The 17,783-nt window shown below is 42.5% G+C and overlaps 1 protein-coding gene and 1 long non-coding RNA gene across 6 annotated transcripts in view; one reads left to right on the top strand and one right to left on the bottom strand.

Moving 5' to 3' along the window:
* Positions 1-1,980: 1,980 nt before the first annotated feature.
* Positions 1,981-16,804, bottom strand: LOC104005661 (uncharacterized). Its single transcript, XR_679064.4, has 3 exons — positions 16,471-16,804; positions 3,381-3,487; positions 1,981-2,888 (listed from the first exon to the last, which is right to left on the bottom strand). It is a non-coding gene; the product is annotated as an uncharacterized LOC104005661 (long non-coding RNA).
* A 248-nt stretch (positions 16,805-17,052) lies between these two features.
* The window catches only part of CMSS1 (cms1 ribosomal small subunit homolog), a 361,500-nt gene continuing 360,769 nt past the window's right edge, over positions 17,053-17,783 (top strand). Inside the window, exon 1 of one of the 5 annotated variants that reach the window (XM_003309919.6) lies at positions 17,053-17,274. In XM_003309919.6, the coding sequence (XP_003309967.2) occupies positions 17,211-17,274 (64 nt within the window). In that variant the 5' untranslated portion in view covers positions 17,053-17,210. The remainder of the gene's footprint in view (positions 17,275-17,783) is intronic. The other 4 variants (XM_063806052.1, XM_009445995.5, XM_063806049.1 and 1 more) reach the window with 4 other exon arrangements.

Here is a 17,783-nt window from a genome sequence, read left to right on the forward strand (position 1 = left end):
ACTCCAGCCTGGCGACAGAGCAAGACTCTGTAAAAAAAAAAAAAAAAAAAAAAAAAAAAAGTATCTTCTGGTTGGAGGATATCAAGATGTTTGTTAAACAGAAAATTGATGTCCAAGAGCAGAACCTGCACAGAGCAGGGTGGTGTGATGTTGACTGGATTCATACGTGCTAAAGAAATTCAGAAAGAGAAAGACAGTTCCATGCTGCCCTCTTCCAGGGAATACCTTCTCTGACCTGTCTGCTGGGTAAACTCCTCACCCTTCAGGGTCATTTTCTCCCCCACATCACCAACCTGCCTCATACTTTCCTCTGTCCCTTCACTTTGTCTGCTTTGTAACTGAACCTTTGTCTTTCCTATTATAGTATAAGCTTCTTGTGAGCAGGCTAGTTCTTTCATTTTTTCATCCACATCCCATCATAGAGTAGTGGTCTAATACCAGGATGAGGAAAGAATGAATCTCTGAAGAATGCTGTGGGGTAAGGGGTGGGGGCAGGGAGTCCTAAACTGGATGTGAGGTTAGACCGAATGGCAGGAAACTCTCTTCTAGCTCAGGTATTCAAGATTATGTAAAAGCTAACTATGGGATAAAAATTTCAGATTGTTTTTTGGAGAGCTGACTTTTAAAGAAATGTAGAATTTGGATGGAGGGATCATGAAAGTATCCCAAGAGAAACAGCTTCTCCTCCTCTAATCAAGAGGAGAAAAACTAGGCGTGTACGTGTATGTGTCTTGAGTGGCAGGAGGAAAGGAAGTTGAGCTCAGGAAAATGGTCTGACTAGATCAGAGCATCTACCCAAGGACTAGTAAAGGAAATTAATTTAGTAACTAAAGGAAGATCAAGTGACACAGTGCTTTACATACAAGGAAGAGACATTTCTATTTTTAATATGCAATAAGATACTATAGGTCCTTAAGTGGGAAAATGGCATAAAAATAGGTATTTTGGAAAAATTATTTCAATGATGCTATGAAGCTGACACTGAAGAAGGCAGGTTATACGTAGTAAAACCAATTAAAAGACTAGACCATCTTTTATGCAGAAATGAAATGTTGGGTGATGGTGAAGGACCCTAAATAGACCTTGCAAGTAAGGAGGTAGAAGCAGGTAGGTTCAGGTGTCAAGGTTTAAGGGCTGCATGACAATGAAGCTGTTTCAGGGCCTCAGAACTGGGATGATGAAGAATGGAAAAACTGAAGAGCTAGCTGAAAGACTGAATTGGACTTGGGGACAATACTAGATGGCCTTATAAGACAGAAGGAAGCTTGGCCCCAAAAGAAGGAAACTTGGCCCCAAATGGCAGTTTCCTCCCATTGACAAACTTGGAAAACAGGGATGGTGCCATCAACAGAAATGGGTAGGCCATTAGTAGAACCCATGCCAGGCAGGATACAGGGGAAGACACCAGTTTGTTTATAGACTTGTTGAATCTGACCTGATGGTGGGTTTTTTAGTTTGCTAGGGCTACCATTAACAAAGTGTCACAGACTGGGTAGGCTTAAATAACATACTTTATCACAGTCCTGGGGCTAGAAGTTCAAGATCAAGGTGTCAGCAGGGTTGGTTTCTTCTGAGGCCTCTCTCCTTGGCTCATAGATGGCCATGATTTATCTATGTCTTCACATGATCTTCCCTCTATCTGTGTCCTAATCTCTGCTTTTTATAAAGACACCAGTCATATTGGATTAGGGTTTACCTTTGTGACCTCATCTTAACTTAATTGCTTAAAGGCCCTATTTCCATATATGTCACATTCTGAGGTCCTGAGGTCCTGCAGATTAGGACTTCAACATATGCATTTTGGGGGGACACAATTCAGTGCGTAAGAGTGGAAGATGCCTGTGCTCCAAAGATGTGTTTTTGGCAGGAAGATGAAGGGTAGAACTGTGAGCATGGGGAGAGGCCTCATGGCCTCTTGTAATAAGAGGGAGAAAAAAGACTGACCAGTAATTAGTAACACCATTTGCAGAACAAAATAAATTGCTTTACAATTTCCTCCTTTATTTACTGCAGGAAGTTAGTTTAACACATCATTTCATCAAAGATACAGCAAAGGTAAACATCATCCAAATACATATGGAATTACAAGGAATTCCAAACATACAGAGGCAACATAGAGTTGAAACCAGTCATGTCTTATTATATTTTGGGAGCTTCTCTCCTTAATGGTTCTTGTGACCATTAAAATGCAAATGTTCATGCTCATTCCATATCCTGAATAACAAAAATATATCTGAAGTAGCCTTAGGATTATCTTTAACAGAGAGTTGCACAGAAGTTTAGATATTTCCTTTCATTTTACAGAACCAATACTTGTGTCCAGACAAATTTAATTCTCAAACAAGTTATTCTTTATAAGTCAAAATCATCTAATGAGTTTTATTATGAAAAAAAAATTTTTTTTGCTAATTCCTGAGGATACATGTAATGGAATTTAAATCAAAGTGGGGCACATCATCTCACTTTTACAAGTTATTCAGAAGCTTCTTGTGTGTGTTACTGAAACACTGGCCCATCTAATCAAATTTTCCTTAGACATATCCAGAATCTTTCCAGAGACTTTTTTCTTTGCTATCTTACTGTAAGTAAAAATAGATTTGTATTAGAATCAAAGACACTTCTAAAGTTTATAAATCTTGAGGACATCTATATTTCACATGCCTTATTAATTTTGTAATGAGCCTAAAAATTAATTTTGTAATGAGCACAGCCAAGTCAGTTCTCATCTGACAAGTGAGTGGCTGGCAGCAATTTTCACATCTGCTCTTCATTCGTGGGACGAGAGACACAGGGGAAAAGCTGATGGAACACTGACGACTCTCCACTTGCCTACTACTAATAATAGTCATCTTTCCTCAGCAAAGATGATGGTGTCCTTGCTATTTATTCTGCCAAACAAGAGTCAAAATAAAAAAAAAATGTTAGGAGAGGGTTCTAGGGTCAAACCAAAAGAGAACAAATCTCAGTGCCTCTGTTTACCAGCTGTGATACCTTGAGCCAATTACTTAACCTCTTTAAACTTTAGTTTTTGCACTTATAAGATAGTAAATGATAACAGTGAGTATCTTCTACAGTAGTTGGAAAGGCAGGTGAAGTAGTAGGGTGTGGTATGGAGGGTGTATTAGTCCATTCTCTCACTGCTACAAAGAAATACCTGTGATTGGGTAATTTATTATTTATTTATTTATTTTTGAGACAGGGTCTCGCTCTGTTGCCCTGGCTGAAGTACAGTGGTGCAATTATAACTCACTGCAGCCTCGAACTCCTGGGCTCAAGCAATCCTCCTGCCTCAGCCTCCCAAGTAGCTGGGACTACAGGCACACACCACCACACCTGGCTAGAGACTGGATAATTTATAAAGAAAAGTTTAATTGGCTCACAGTTCCACAGGCTGTACAGGAAGCATGGCAGCATCTGCTTCTGAGGAGGCCTCAGGAAGCTTTTCTTCACAGTGGAAGGCAAAGTCAGAGCAGGCGTCTTCTCATGGCTGGAGCAGGAGGAAGAGAGAAAGGGGGGAGGTGCTACACACTTTAAAACAACCAGATCTCATGAGAACTCACTCACTATCATGAGAACCACTGCATGGGGACAGTGCTAAATCATTTATGAAAAACTGCCTCCATGATCCAATCACCTCCCACGCCCCACCTCCCACATTAGTGCTACATTTTGACATAAGATTTGGGTGGGGACACAGATCCGAATCCTATCATTCCACTCTTGGCCCCTCCCAAATCTCATGTCCTTCTCACACTGCAAAATCCAATCATGCCTTCCCAACAGCCCCCCAAAGTCTTAACTCATTCCAACGTTAACTTGAAAGTCTAAAGTCCAAAGTCTCATCTGAGACAAAGCTAGCCCCTTCCATCTATGAGCCTATAAAATAAAAAACAAGTTAGTTACTTCCAAGATACAATGGAGGTATAGGCATTGGGTAAATACTCCCATTCCAAAAGGGAGAAATTGGCCAAAACAAACGGGCTAGAGGCCCCATGCAAGTCTGAAACTCAGTAGGGCAGTCCTGAAATCTTAAAGATCCAAAAGAATCTCCTTTGACTCCATGTCTCACATCCAGGGCACACTGATTCAACGGATGGGCTCCCAAGATCTTGAGCAGTTCCACCCCTACAGCTTTGCAGGGTTCAGCTCCCAGAGCTGCTCTCAAAGGCTGATGTTGAGTGCTTGTGGCTCTTCCAGGCAACAGGTGCAAGCTGTTAGTGTATCTACCATTCCAGAGTCTTGAGGAAGGTGGCCCTCTTCTCACAGCTTCACTAGGCAACACTCCAGTGGAGACTCTGTGTGGGAGCTACAGTCCCATGTTTCCCCTCTGCAATGCCCTGGTAGGGGTTCTCCATGAGGGCTCTGCCCCCTCAGCAGGCTACTGTCTGGACATCCAGGCTTTTCCATACATCCTCTGAAATCCAGGTGGAGGTTCCCAAGCCTCAACTCTTGCACTCTGCATACCCACAGGCTTAACAGCATGTGGAAACCACCAAGGCTTATGCTTTGCACCTTCTGAAGCAGTGGCCCAAGCTGTACCTGGGCCCCTTTGAGCCACAGCTGGAGCGAGAATGGCTGGGATGCAGGGAGCAGTGTCCCAAGCCTGCACAGGGTAGTCGGGCTCTAAGTGAGGCCCACAAAACCATTCTGTCCTCCCAGGCCTCCAGGCCTGTGATGGGAGGGGCTGCCACAAAGATCTCTGAAATGCCTTGGAGGCATTTCCCCCATTGTCATGGCTATCAGCATGTGCCTTCCTTTTAGCTATACAAATTTCTGCAGCCAGTCTGAACTGCTCCCCAGAAAATGGGCTTTTCTTTTCTACCACATGACTAGGTTGCAAATTTTTCAAACGTTTATGTTTTGCTTCCCCTTTAAACGTAAGTTCTAGTTTTATGTCCTTTCTTTGCTCATACATTATTAGCATAGGTTGTTAGAAGCAGCCAGGCCACATCTTCAACACATTGGTGCTTAGAAATTTCTTCTGCCAGATACCCCAAATCATCACTCTCAAGTTCGAAGTTCCATAGATTCCTAGGGCAGGGGTACAATGCCACCAGGTTCTTTGCTAACACATAACAAAAGTAACCTTTGCTCCAGTTCCCAATAAGTTCTTCACTTTCATCTGAGATCTCATTACCCTGGACCTCATTGTCCATATCATTAACAGCATTTTGGTCATAACAGTTTAACAAGTCTCCGAGAATTTCCAAATTTTCCCTCATCTTCCTGTCTTCTTCTGAGCCCACCAAATTGTTCAAACCTCTGCCTGTTACCCAGTTCCAAAGCTGATTTCACATTTTCAGGTATCTTTATAGCAATGCCCTACTCTTCAGTACCAATTTTCTGAATTAGTCTGTTCTTGCACTGCTCAAGAAATACCTGAGACTGGGTAATCTACAAAGTAAAGAGATTTAATTGACTCACAGTTCTGCAGGCTGTACAGGAAGCACTGGGGCATCAGATTCTGGGGAGGCCTCAGGGAGCTTCCAGAGGGGTAACAACTGCTACCATTTAGTGAGTGCCAACCATGTGCCACAAACTGCTTTAAATGTTTTTATGTATTGACTTAGTTACTCCTCATAATAACTCTATTATTAGCTCCATTTTACAGCTAAAGAAATGGAGACACTGGGCATGGTGGCTCACACTGGTAATCCCAGCATTTTGGGAGGCCAAGGCACGAGGATGACTTGAGCCCCAGAGTTTGAGACCAGCCTGGGTAACATAGTAAGACCCTGTCTCTACAAAAAATATTTAAAAATTAGCCAGTGTGTTGGTGTGCACCTGTAGCACCAGCTACTTGGGAGGCTGGGGAGGAAGGATCCCTTGAGCCGAGGAGTTCAAACCTTCAGTGAGCTATGATTGTGCCTGCACTCCAGCCTAGGCAACAGAGTGAGACCCTGGGGGAAAAAAAAAAGAAAGAAAGAAAGGAAGAGAGAAAGACAGAAAGAAAGAGAGAGAAAAGACAAGACAAGAAGCAGAGACATAGTAACTTGTCCAAGATCTAATAAATGACAATGCCATGATTTTAATGCAGATATCTGGCTTCACAGTCCATGCTCTCAGGTATTATGCCAGATTGCCTCCTCAAGGAAGGAGACAAAAGTTCTTAGCTATCTAAGAAGCAAACAACTGCCAGTGAGGGTTCAGGAGATGACAGGGCTCTCTGTTGTTTCTTGATTATTGTGCTTACCAGAGACAACAGATATAGTCAACTACAAAAAGACTATGACAGATGTCATGGTGACATTCCCATCCCTTAGAATAAAGGCAGCAGGTTTTGAAAAGGAAAGGGACCTACCTCATACTTATTAGGAAGACTACTATCAAAACAAACAAAAACCAGATAATAACAAGTATTGGCAAGGATGTGGAGAAACTGGAACCCTTGTGCACTGCTTGGGGGGGAATGTAAAACTGGACCACTATGAAAAACGGTATGGTGGTTTCTCAAAAAATTAAAAATAGAGTTACCATATGATCAAGCATTTCCACTTCTGGTATATACCCAAAAGAATTGAAAGCATGAACTCAAACATACATGTGTATATTCATGTTCATAGCAGCATTATTCACAATATCTAAAAGGTGGAATTAACCCAAGAGGCCACTAATGGATGAATGAATAAACAAAATGTGGCCTATAATGCAATGGACTATTATTCAGCCTTAAAAAGGAAGAATATTTTGACACATGCTATAACATGGATGAACCTTGAGGACATTATGCCAGTCACAAAAGAACAAATATTGTATGACTGTACTTATATGCAGTACCTAGAGTAGTCAAATTCATAGAGGTAGCAAGCAGAATGGTGGTTGCCAGTGGCTCGAGTGAGGGGGGTTTTTGTATAATGGGCACAGAGTTTCAGTTTTGCAAGATAAAAAGAGTTCTGAGGATGAATGGTGGTGATGGTTGCACAACAATGTGAATGTACGTAATGCCACTGAACTAAACTGTACTTAATATACTTAAAATGGTTAAGATAATAAATTTTATATTATGTATATTTTACAATTTCAAAAAATGATGTTAAAAAGTAAAACTAAAGGGTAAACTATTTATCAATAGGAATAAACCATAGGAGGCAATTGGAAATGACTTCTAGCAGCCTCCCTTACCTCCAAGTTCACTGCACTTCTCACCAATAATGCATCAGGGGCCTAAGCAGCAACATTTCGGTGGTCCAAAAACCACAAATCCCAGCTCTCCCAGGAACACTTCTGCAGACCATTATGGAAATTGCCACTTTCTGTGCCTCCTCTACTTCAGTGGATGTTACCTTCTAGAGACCTTAAGACCTGGCTGCTGGACGCAGATGCTCTGCCTTCACCCATTAACTTCAAAGTACAAACCCAAATGACTGGACTTCCTTTTCCTCAGGCCCAAATATGCAATCTGCATGCTAACTCTCTCATTACAAAAGCAAAGTTAACAATCAGGTTTTTCTTCCCCTAAATGAGAGGATCTTTACAGAGTTCATACATACTGAAGACATAAGATTAGAAAAAGGAAGCTTTAATTCAGCCACCTGACCTCAGCAGGCCCTGTCAGGAGAAGGAAGGAAAATCCACTGCCAATCTAGACAGGGACCAACAAAGGAATACGGTTTTGGCAGCTTGCAGGTCCCTAAGGAACAAGGTCTCCCTCTCGTGGCCATGATAGAAACAGCAGTTCAAGAAGCAGGTTTCAGTCATTTTCTTCTTACAGGAATTCTGTTATGTCAGATATTCTGAAAGGTCATAGTGGGAATGGCTAGCCTCTGCTCCATGATGTCTTGGACCACAGCTTGGGATCAATCAACAGCTGGTGACTGGAATCACCTGGGGGTATCTTTATTTATAGGTCTGGCTGTGGATGCTGTCAGCAGGGACCTTAGCTGAGCTGTGGGCCAGAATAGCTACACATGTTCTTTCCACAGGGTTACTCTGTGTGGGCTACTTTGAGCTTTCTCAGAGTGATGCCTGGGTTCCAAGTGAGCATCCCAAGGGAGCAAGGTGGAAATGCACAGAATTTTAGGGATCTAGCCTCAGAAGTCACTGAATATCATTTCTACCATGTTCTCTTGGTTGACATGATAAAGTTCTGCCAAGGTTCAAGGAAAGGGAACACAGATCCCACCACTCAATGGGAGAACTGTCAAGGTCAGATTACAAGAAGAGTATGTGAGATGGAGGATATTGGTGGCCATCTTTGAAAAATACAATCTACCGCATTGTCCACCTGGTTGGTCAATGCTTCACTTGTAGTGGATACTCTCTGGTGGACACACACATGTGCCACAAAGATACACACACTTTGTGCTCACTCCTTTAGGTCCCTCCACATGCCTCTTCCTCAGGTCTCTTTATTATTGAACTTCACATATTCTATCTTAGAGACCTTTCACCCAATCAACCATACCATTCACTGTTGCTCAAGGCCCTACATTTACACTGACCTCAGACTATTTTCCCCATTCAAAGGAGATGAATGCATGTACTGAAGCTCCGCCAGCCAGGATTCTGTTCACCTCTGTCCTTTAAGGATCCTCCCTGAGTGGAACCGCAGTGTAGTAGCAATCCATTTTCAGTTCTACCAACATACCAAGCTTAACCAGCTTTGAGCATTTTCCAACATTATCAGCTGGTCATAGAGAATAACCCAGAGGACATAGGTGTGAGCTGAGAAACACAAAAGGCAAGGAGCTCTGAGCCATCTGTTCATGTATCTTGTGACTTTTGGACTTGCTTAGATGTGCTCGCATGTATACCATTTCTGTTGTTCAGTGGATTGTTACTGTGAGCACCCAACCTTACAATAGCCAATTCCTGAAGGGCAGTTCTGGTCATATAGTCATTTGATATTCCATAGTCAAGTGCCTGTTTCTGCTAGGACTCAACATTTTGCCCACAGCTGCTTTTCAAATGGTTTGGCTGTAGAAGGCAAAGCTGTACTAGAAAATCCTTGGAGCAGGCACTGTGATTCTCTCTTTAGGATCTGCCAGAGATTCAATCCAGCATCATTATCTATCACTCAGCACCTTTGGATCTGCCATGTCATTATGGCCTGAGTGGCAGGGCAGCTTGTGTCGTAGCCAAGACTTGCTGCTGAGCCCTCCCTTCTCTTGACTCTATTCAAAAATGGCAGCCTTTTGAGTCACCTGATAAATGAGTTAGAACACTATTTCCAAATGTGGCATAGGCTATCTGCACAAAATACTGTTTCTCTTAGTGGAAGATGAGAGATACAAAAAATTTTCCTTTACATTGAAGGGGATTCCCAGGCATGCCTCAGATCACCAAACTCCTAAAAATATAACCAACATTGCAGTTCCCTGAACATTTGTAATTTCTCTCTCACCCTTTGGCATGCATGTATTTTACTAGGGCATCCAGAATACTTGCCATTACCTGCTCTCTAGATATCAATGTTTTGTTTTGAGAAAAAAACAGAGTCTTTTTGAACTATATGATGATGGAGAACAAGAGAGTTAACCAGCCCTGAGAATGTTCACAGCAAAATATCCACAGCCTTGAGTTAATCTGAACTCAATCTGCCCAAGTGAATGCAAATTGTTTTGATCTTCCTTCCTCACAGAGATTGAACTGAACATACCTGCCAGATCAAAATCACATATGAAGTGCTAGCGGCTATGTTAATTGATTCAACCAAAAATACATTATCTGTTACAGCTTCTCTGATTAGGGATACCATTTGATTCAGTTTACAGTAGTCTACTATTATTTGCCATGGTCCACCTGGCTTCGAAGGGATCATACTGGTTAACTGAACTCCTTAGTCACCATTAGTCTTTCAAGTTGGCATTAATCTCTGCAATTCCACTGGACTGAGGTATGGCCTATGATTTATTATCTTTGCCAAGGAGTAAGGGAGAGGGATAAAGTTTCAGGGACTTCCACTAGGCCCTTCCTACCATAATGATTCATATTTCATTGGTCAAAGGACCAGTGTAATGGTTCTATTAGCTGCTATCATAATTATGGACACAGCAACTGGGGAATGACCATAAGTTTATGGACCCATGACAGCCAGTGTGAAACAGATTAGAAAAAGTATCCTATCACCCAGCCACTGCATGCCCCATTCTAACAGGGGTTTATGGTGCACCTTAGACTCCCTGATATCGATGTAGTTCACCCTGTATCTGACAGCCCTTGAAAGAACTAGGAATTCCTAATTTCTCCAGTATGGTTCCTCTGAAAAAATGGCCACAGGTTCCTGTGGAAAAAGTATGGGTAAATACTATATATATTTGTGGTGTTGCAGGGGGTCTTCCTCAGGGGGATCCAGATTCTCTTTAATTGATGAGCTCTGGGTTTCCAAACTGGCTCACATCTGGAAACCGGTCCAGAGATCATACTATTCCATTTTGGCAGTTGACATGTACCTTCTGTTCACCAGCTCAAGTTCATTGTTATTGCTGTTATATAATTCAATCAACACTTTCATTACCTTTCTATCTATCTTGCCCCTAGGAATATCATAGTCTATGGAACACCACAGATACCCTGAATATCAAGGACCTGTGACTGTAATTACATCCATTTTCCTTCTGATGATTCTGCACTGCCAAATGCCTTTGCTATTCTAGGATTCTACGGTACCTATTGATACTAGAGCATCTCCTGCTGTCATTCCTAGCCTGCACAGGACAGTCGCCATTAAGACTCTCAGCCAAGTTGGTACTCAATCACTACTGCAATCTTATTGCGTTAGTGAAAAGACTGTCCTCTGGCCCTCCCAGGGAACACAGTGAGCTGACAGGTTCTTTGGTCTTAAAAAAACAAATACATTCTAAAAAAAAGTCCAGGGCTCTGAGCCTTCTGACTCTGTCCTTAATAATCTGCCAAGGCAGTTCTGACGTCTCCATCTCATTTACCATAGATCGCCATTGTGTCTAAGCTTCAAGTTACCTCACAAAATTGTTGGTTCTTGCTGACATAGAGAAAACCTATAGCTTTTCTCATGAATAAGTAATTTTCTCCTCTAGTAGGTACTGTACTTTCCACTCTGTCTATGCCGAGATTTAACCCTAGTTCTTGGTGAAGAGGAAGTTTAGAGAGGTGAAAGCAGATCCTAAGACAATGAGACAACAAAAACAACATGTTTGTGAGGTGCTCAGAGAAGGAAGCTATCAGCATGATGGAAATGGTCAATCACAGCTGCAGAGCAGCTCAGACACGGGTCAAAGGAAAATGGAGCAGGTTATCAACAGTATTGCTTCAAAGTCATAATGAAAGAAGAGGACGGTATGAAAAAAACCAGGAGGATTTTAATAGAATCCAAATCTTTACATATACATACAAATCTTTCCAGGAAATTCTACCAAGCAACCAGAATTGAGAACCATTGTCCTAAATTATTGGGTTTCAAAGTTCACTGAGAAAATAAAAGTCACAAGATAGGAATGGCTTCATCGTCCTGCCATCTCAGGAATCTTCTTAAAATGAAGTGACCCTGCTCCTATCAGATGGCATCTCCTCCATGTGGCTGTGAATCTCCATCTGCTTCCCCTTTGCAAGAACTTGACTCTTGCAATTATCCCCTTTTCCTTGACTCTCAGCAGTGCACCCTTGTCTCGGGACTACTCTTCTTTCTTTATTCAAAGGGATCATATTTGTGTCGCTCTCCTCCTCCCTCTGGCTATTTTCTCCTGGGCTCTTTGGCCTCTCCTCCTACACCTGACATCTAAACAGTGGAGGCCCGGGAACTCTTGTCTGCTCTCTACACTGTCTCCCTAAGTAATCTCATCTAGTTCCACTTCCCTTCATTTCCATTTCTACTATCAAATTCCAAGACACTGCTATCTAGCTTTGATGACTACAAGAGCCTCCAACCTAGTCTTTCTGTTTGTACTATTACTAGACATCATCCAGCTTAAAAAACATAAGCAGATCTCACAGCCTAAAAATTCCCCAATGGTTTCCTGCTTGAAATCCTTATGATTGCTGAGAAGCTCTTTCAGGTATGGCCCCCATCTACTTCTCCATCATCATCTCTTGCCACGGTCCTCCACTAACCCTCCCACCTAGGTCACAATTGCTATGTAGTTCCTTTATAGCACTTCTATCTTTTAGCTGAATTTATCATTTTTATCTGAATTTATTTATTCATTTAGTTGTCTTTTGTCTATTTTGTCCTTATTGTTTATGGTCTGTTTTGTCCTTGTCTAAGGCCTACTTCATCATTTTACCCCCTAAACTGTTCCCTCCTCGTTTTACTAGTCCCGTCTAAGATTTTTTTTTTTTTTTTAGTTTTTAAGATTTGAACCTTTAGATTTTTTTGACTTCTGTTTTCCTCACCATCCTATTTCCAAAATATTAGCACAAATTGAGGTAATGCTCCTCATTTTGGTTCTTCCTTTTTTTCTATACTATTGTTACCCTAGTGCAGTGACTGTGGGTTATTTTGGGGACACAGACCACATTGGGAGTGTATGAAGGTCATGGGGCAGATGGGAAATCACTTACTAGTAACTCAGCAAGTTACTTAATTTTCTGTGCCTTAGTTTCACCATCTATAAAATGGAAAGAAAAACAGTATAAACCTGGAGCAGATGCTTTTTATGCCCCTTAGCTCATTTTGAAATTGGCTCAGCCATGGAGGAAAGTTCTGGGCACACTGTCATTATCCCACCTCAAGTGAGCTGAGGTATACTGCTCTACTCTTCTGCCTCAGGGCTTTCTCCAACAGCAGCACAGCCTGGGAATATCTGCCAATTCATAACCCTGGCAACAACCCTCACTCAATGGTAGATGACAGTCAGTGGATAAGTGTCCTAACCTTCTGTCCTTTTGAAGATGCTATGTTGTCTGGGGTGTATACCCTGGGGTTCATCGTTGTGCACCAGAAAAATTTAGGACCTGGGCACACACGAGGAGTTTAGGAGCGTACGTTTAACAGGCAGAAGAGAAGAGAAAGAAGTCTATTCTTTATATAGAGAAGGGGTCTCCAAGCAGAAAAGACTGGCTGGTGGCGGAAAGTGCCCAATTTTCTAGTCCAGTTTGAGGAGGCGGTGTCTGATTTACATATGGCTCACAGATTGGTTCGACCAGGTATGATGTTTTCATAGCACACGGGGAAGGCTGGTCACTCCACCCTAATCTTATTATGCAAATGGGCTTTCCAGTTGATCAGTGCCATCTTGCCTGCTCCTTGCAGTACACGTGGCTGGCAGAGAAGGGAAAACGGAGGCGCCATTTGAACGTGTCTAGTCCTTAGTTCCTGCCAGCATTCATTCGTGTAAGCTCCCAGCTTGCAGGCTGCTCTTTGTTAGAAAATTATGTGGGGCTGCTTTTCATTAAAAAGAAAAGCCTTACTGAGGACTCCCATACCGTTACTACCTGTCTAAGTAATTTCTTCTTAACTCCTGTATCACTTTGTGAGGCTAATTCCGGGGTATATCCTATTTTTTTCAGAGGGTCTTCAAGAGGATAAAGAGCCAGTCATTGTCTACATCAAAACCAGTTTAATATCAATCCTCCTTCTTTGTCTCATTCTCTCTGCCTTTATTCCTGCATCCTGGTATCACCTCCCAAATAAACTATTTGCACCCAAGCCTTTGACACAGGCTCTGCTTTGAGGGGAACCCTAAGTAGGCAGTTGATTTTATCAGTTGGGGTCCTACCATGCAAAAGATGACCCATTTAAGCTGGAAAACTGAAAATAATTTAGTAAGGGGAGTATTTCTGAACATGAGGTCAGGTTAGGGAATGAAACGTGGTGTAGAACCCCAGGACTAGTAATGGTGGGGAGCAGTTACCACTCCTAAGTCTGTAGAGACAAAGGCAAGTTACTAGACTCAGAAGAAAGAATTGAGGAGAGCTGCTGAACTAGAGCTGTGGCCTTCAGTAAAGGGACCAGCGTCAGGACTCAAGTGAGACAAGCATTCTCAGGTCGGTGTCAGTGTCAGCCTGAGAGTGACTGCCTCCTTAAATCTGGTGTCCTAGGTCTCTGCTTGCCTCACCCTAGTCCCAGCACAGTATCTCATGGAGTTATGATTAAATGAATTAAGATATAAGAGGCATAGAGAGGTACATACAACATGCTATTGTTGATATTGTTACTACCATTATTGTCTACATGATGCAAAAGTTTGAATGCATTATGATGGTTCCTGAAGTACACTTATAGGCTGGGCTTATTGACTAAGAACCTCTGCACTGATTAAGACCTTTTCATTGTGTGGTGAGCATTCACGAAACAGCCTTCAAACTTTATCGCTCTCTTACTAATTCAGTTTTTGCCAACCTTTCACATCATGGCATCCATAGAAAATGGTAATATTTGTACAACACTAGAGTGAAAAGATGATGATACCCTCAACCTGAGGCAACTGCCCCAAGGTCACTGCTTCCTCCAAAGACTGCGGGGGTCAGTCTTCAGCCCACCCATGCCAGGTGGGAAGCTCTGCTCAAATCCATTATTCATCCTGCACAGTAATACCAATTTAGCTTTCCTAAAACAATACTTCCATCATGTCCTTTGCCTCTAATAACAACGACAAAAATCCAGAATTCTTGGTCTGATACTCAAGATTAAGGCATGGAGTTGGAAGAGACCACAGGAATCATGAAATTGCTCCCCTTTATTTTACAGACTCACAAAGAAAGGCCCAGCAAAGTTTAATAACTTATTCAAAGCAACATTGCAATCTTTCTGCCAAGGAACTATCATTTACCCTATCCATTTTTGCCGACAGACATCCATTGTCAAGTGCTACCTCCCAGTTCGCCCCATTGGGAAATGAATGCTTCCTCCTTTAAACTCTAATAATACTCATTCAGATACTGAACAGTAAGAGGGAGCAGAAAAAGACCTAATAGTTATTTCAGCCTGAGCTTCCCTGTGTTAGATGATATGATCAGATACTGGAGAGTATGGTTTTACAATACACTGATTTATAAACCAGGATGCCTATTCACTAATAACCAATTCACTAATAACAGAACAAACAGAACAGAAATGGACAACTTAGGTTGGCTATTCAATATAATCTGGGGTCAGTAAACTTTTTCTGTAAAGTTAGAGCAAATATATGAGGGAATAGTAATAAATAGTAAATATATGAGGGCTACAGTCTCTGCTGCATATTTTTCTTTACGTTTTTGTTGTTGTCGTTGTTGTTTTGTTCTGTTTCTTACAATGTTTTAAAAATGTAAAAAATGGCTGGACACAGTGGCTTAGGCCTCTAATACCAACACTTTGGCAGGCTGGAGTGGGAGGACTGCTTGAAGCCAGGTGTTAAAGTCCAGCCTGGGCAGCAAAATGAGACGCCATATCTACAAACAACAACAACAACAACAAAATAACCAAGAATGGTGGCATGTGCCTGTAGTCGCAGCTACTCGGGAGGCTGAGGCGAGGTGGAATATAATGTAAGACCATTCATAGTTCATGGTACAAAACAGGTATCAATTCCCATTAATGCATAGACACTCCATAATTTAGTATTGCCAGACTTTTTTTTTTTTTTTTTTTTTTTTGAGACCGAGTTTCGCTTTTGTCAACCAGGCTGGAGTGTAATGGCACCATCTCGGCTCACCGCAACCTCCACTTCCCGGGTTTAAGCGATTCGCCTACCTCAGACTCTCAAGTAGCTAGAATTACAGGCGCCTGCCACCATGCCCGGCTAATTTTTGTATTTTTAGTAGAGATGGGTTTCGCCATTTTGGCCAGGCTGGTCTGGAATTCTTGACCTCAGGTGATTCACCCACCTCGGCCTCCCAAAGCGTTGGAATTACAGGCTTGAGCCACCGCGCCCGGCCCATACTTCTTAATTTTGTGATTTATTGCCTGAAAAACGGTCTCGCTGTGGTGTTTTTTTGTATTTCCCAGATTAATAATCAGACTGAACATCTTTTCATGTTTATTAGCCATAGCACCTCCTCTTCCACACTGGCATTTCTTATCTTTTTCAAAAATCTATTAATCACGAAAATCTCGTCATCTACATTTCTTCACAAAAGCCATATTACTTTTGATCTTTATAGATTATTTTACATTTGCCATATTTATACATAATATCTTCCCTTTTGGGGCATTTAGAATGTGCGGACAAAGTCTAGGCAGTAATGCATTTATAAAACATCTATGAGTTGGGTGCACACGGGGTAATTTTCCACATATGGCTAATCCTAGCCTCATCAGATTAAGTTTCCCTGTCTTGTCATTTCCGAGGATGTATCCTACTAGAAGTCTAGCCCTTTATTCTTACAAATTGAATTTCCACTACTGTAGGCTAACATCTGAATGAACTCATCTTACTATTCCATGCATAGTACCAGGCACGTTGCGTGCTTTTACTACATTTTGTATAATTTTTACCTCTGTGTTTGACGTCCTGAAAAATACCATCCACAATTACTTCACAGCTAGCCCCAGCACTTGGCGCCCAGCGCGTTTTCCTAGTCCCTCCCTGCCAAATCACGTTGGGACTGGGACAAGAGGCACTGTGGGTCTCTTACCTATAGTTACGAAGCAATGGACTCCCTTATTACTTCGTTTCCCAAATAGGGGGTGGGACACACAACCGAGGGAGTATGGGGAAAACAACTTGCGGGTCTTCGAGCCACTTGCGTCTTTCTGTGGGCGAGCCTTTCCAGACCAATTACATTTTCTTTACTCATATTGCATAAATAGCAGAACTACATTTACCACAAAGGCCCGACATTCATGGTCATGGATCCTTGCGCATGTTTTCTAAGAGCAAACTGTACAAACACATAAACTCTGAAACACTGACGCACAAGCGAAAACACACGCACATGTTTGGGTCTTCTCCCGCGGCGCAAGTTCTTTGAAACTGAGCGGAGAAAAATCGTCTTCACATGGTGTCTCACACTTTCGACACAATCTTATCGGGAAACGTAACACGTAAACAAAATTTTTTAAAATGCATTATCAAAAACGATGACAATCCCTTTCTTCTTATGTTCTTTTTTGTCTTTAAGCTTTGGGGGGATTTATTTTGCGTTTCCAAACTGCTTCTGCCTGTCGGCGCCTGTGTGGAAACTGCGACGAGTCTGGGAGCGGCTGCCGGAGAGGCGGAGCAGAGGTGTGACGTCATCGCCGCGGGGCGGAGGCGACAGTGTCTAGCGGGAGCTCCGCGTGTAGCTACGCCGGCCGCCTGGCTTTGAGACAGCGTGATTCTCCGCAGCTGGCCGCCTACCCGTGATGTTCTGCCCACGTCGAGTCCTGAGCTGAAATGGCAGACGATCTCGGAGACGAGTGGTGGGAGAACCAGCCGACTGGAGCAGGCAGCAGCCCAGGTACCCACTCTGTGCCCGCGCTCCTACGGGGCCTCTCCCGGAGCCCTTCCGTGCGCCTCAGCCCTGGTCGCTTCTGGCGATCGCAGTGTTTGCCCAGCAGGGGTGTGCACCGCCTTGGGAGCGCGCAAGCATCTCGGGGAAAATGGTGCAAGAGATTCTTTAACACGTGAAACAGACAGCTGTGACATTAACTCAGATCTGTCTGCCAGCCAGGAAGGATCCTTTCCACGAGCTTTCTCTTTTCCTTATTTCTTGAGAATGGATAAGACAGTTTTTGTGAAGAGAGGCAACTTTGTATGATGGTTAAGGGTGACCCATGAACTGCTTTCAATTCAGACTGAGGTCAGAAGCAGGGGTTGCTGCTTCAGACTCCCTCCATTCAAATCACGACTCCAGTATTCTGATACTGTTTAGCCTCCTTTTCCTCATCTGTAAAATGATAACAATAATGTCCATTTCATAAAGTTGTGAAGATTAAGTGAAGTTAGTACAGTAATGCACTTTAGCAT

Source organism: Pan troglodytes, chromosome 2, assembly GCF_028858775.2.
Source record: "Pan troglodytes isolate AG18354 chromosome 2, NHGRI_mPanTro3-v2.0_pri, whole genome shotgun sequence".
NCBI classification, from domain to species: Eukaryota; Metazoa; Chordata; class Mammalia; order Primates; family Hominidae; genus Pan; species Pan troglodytes.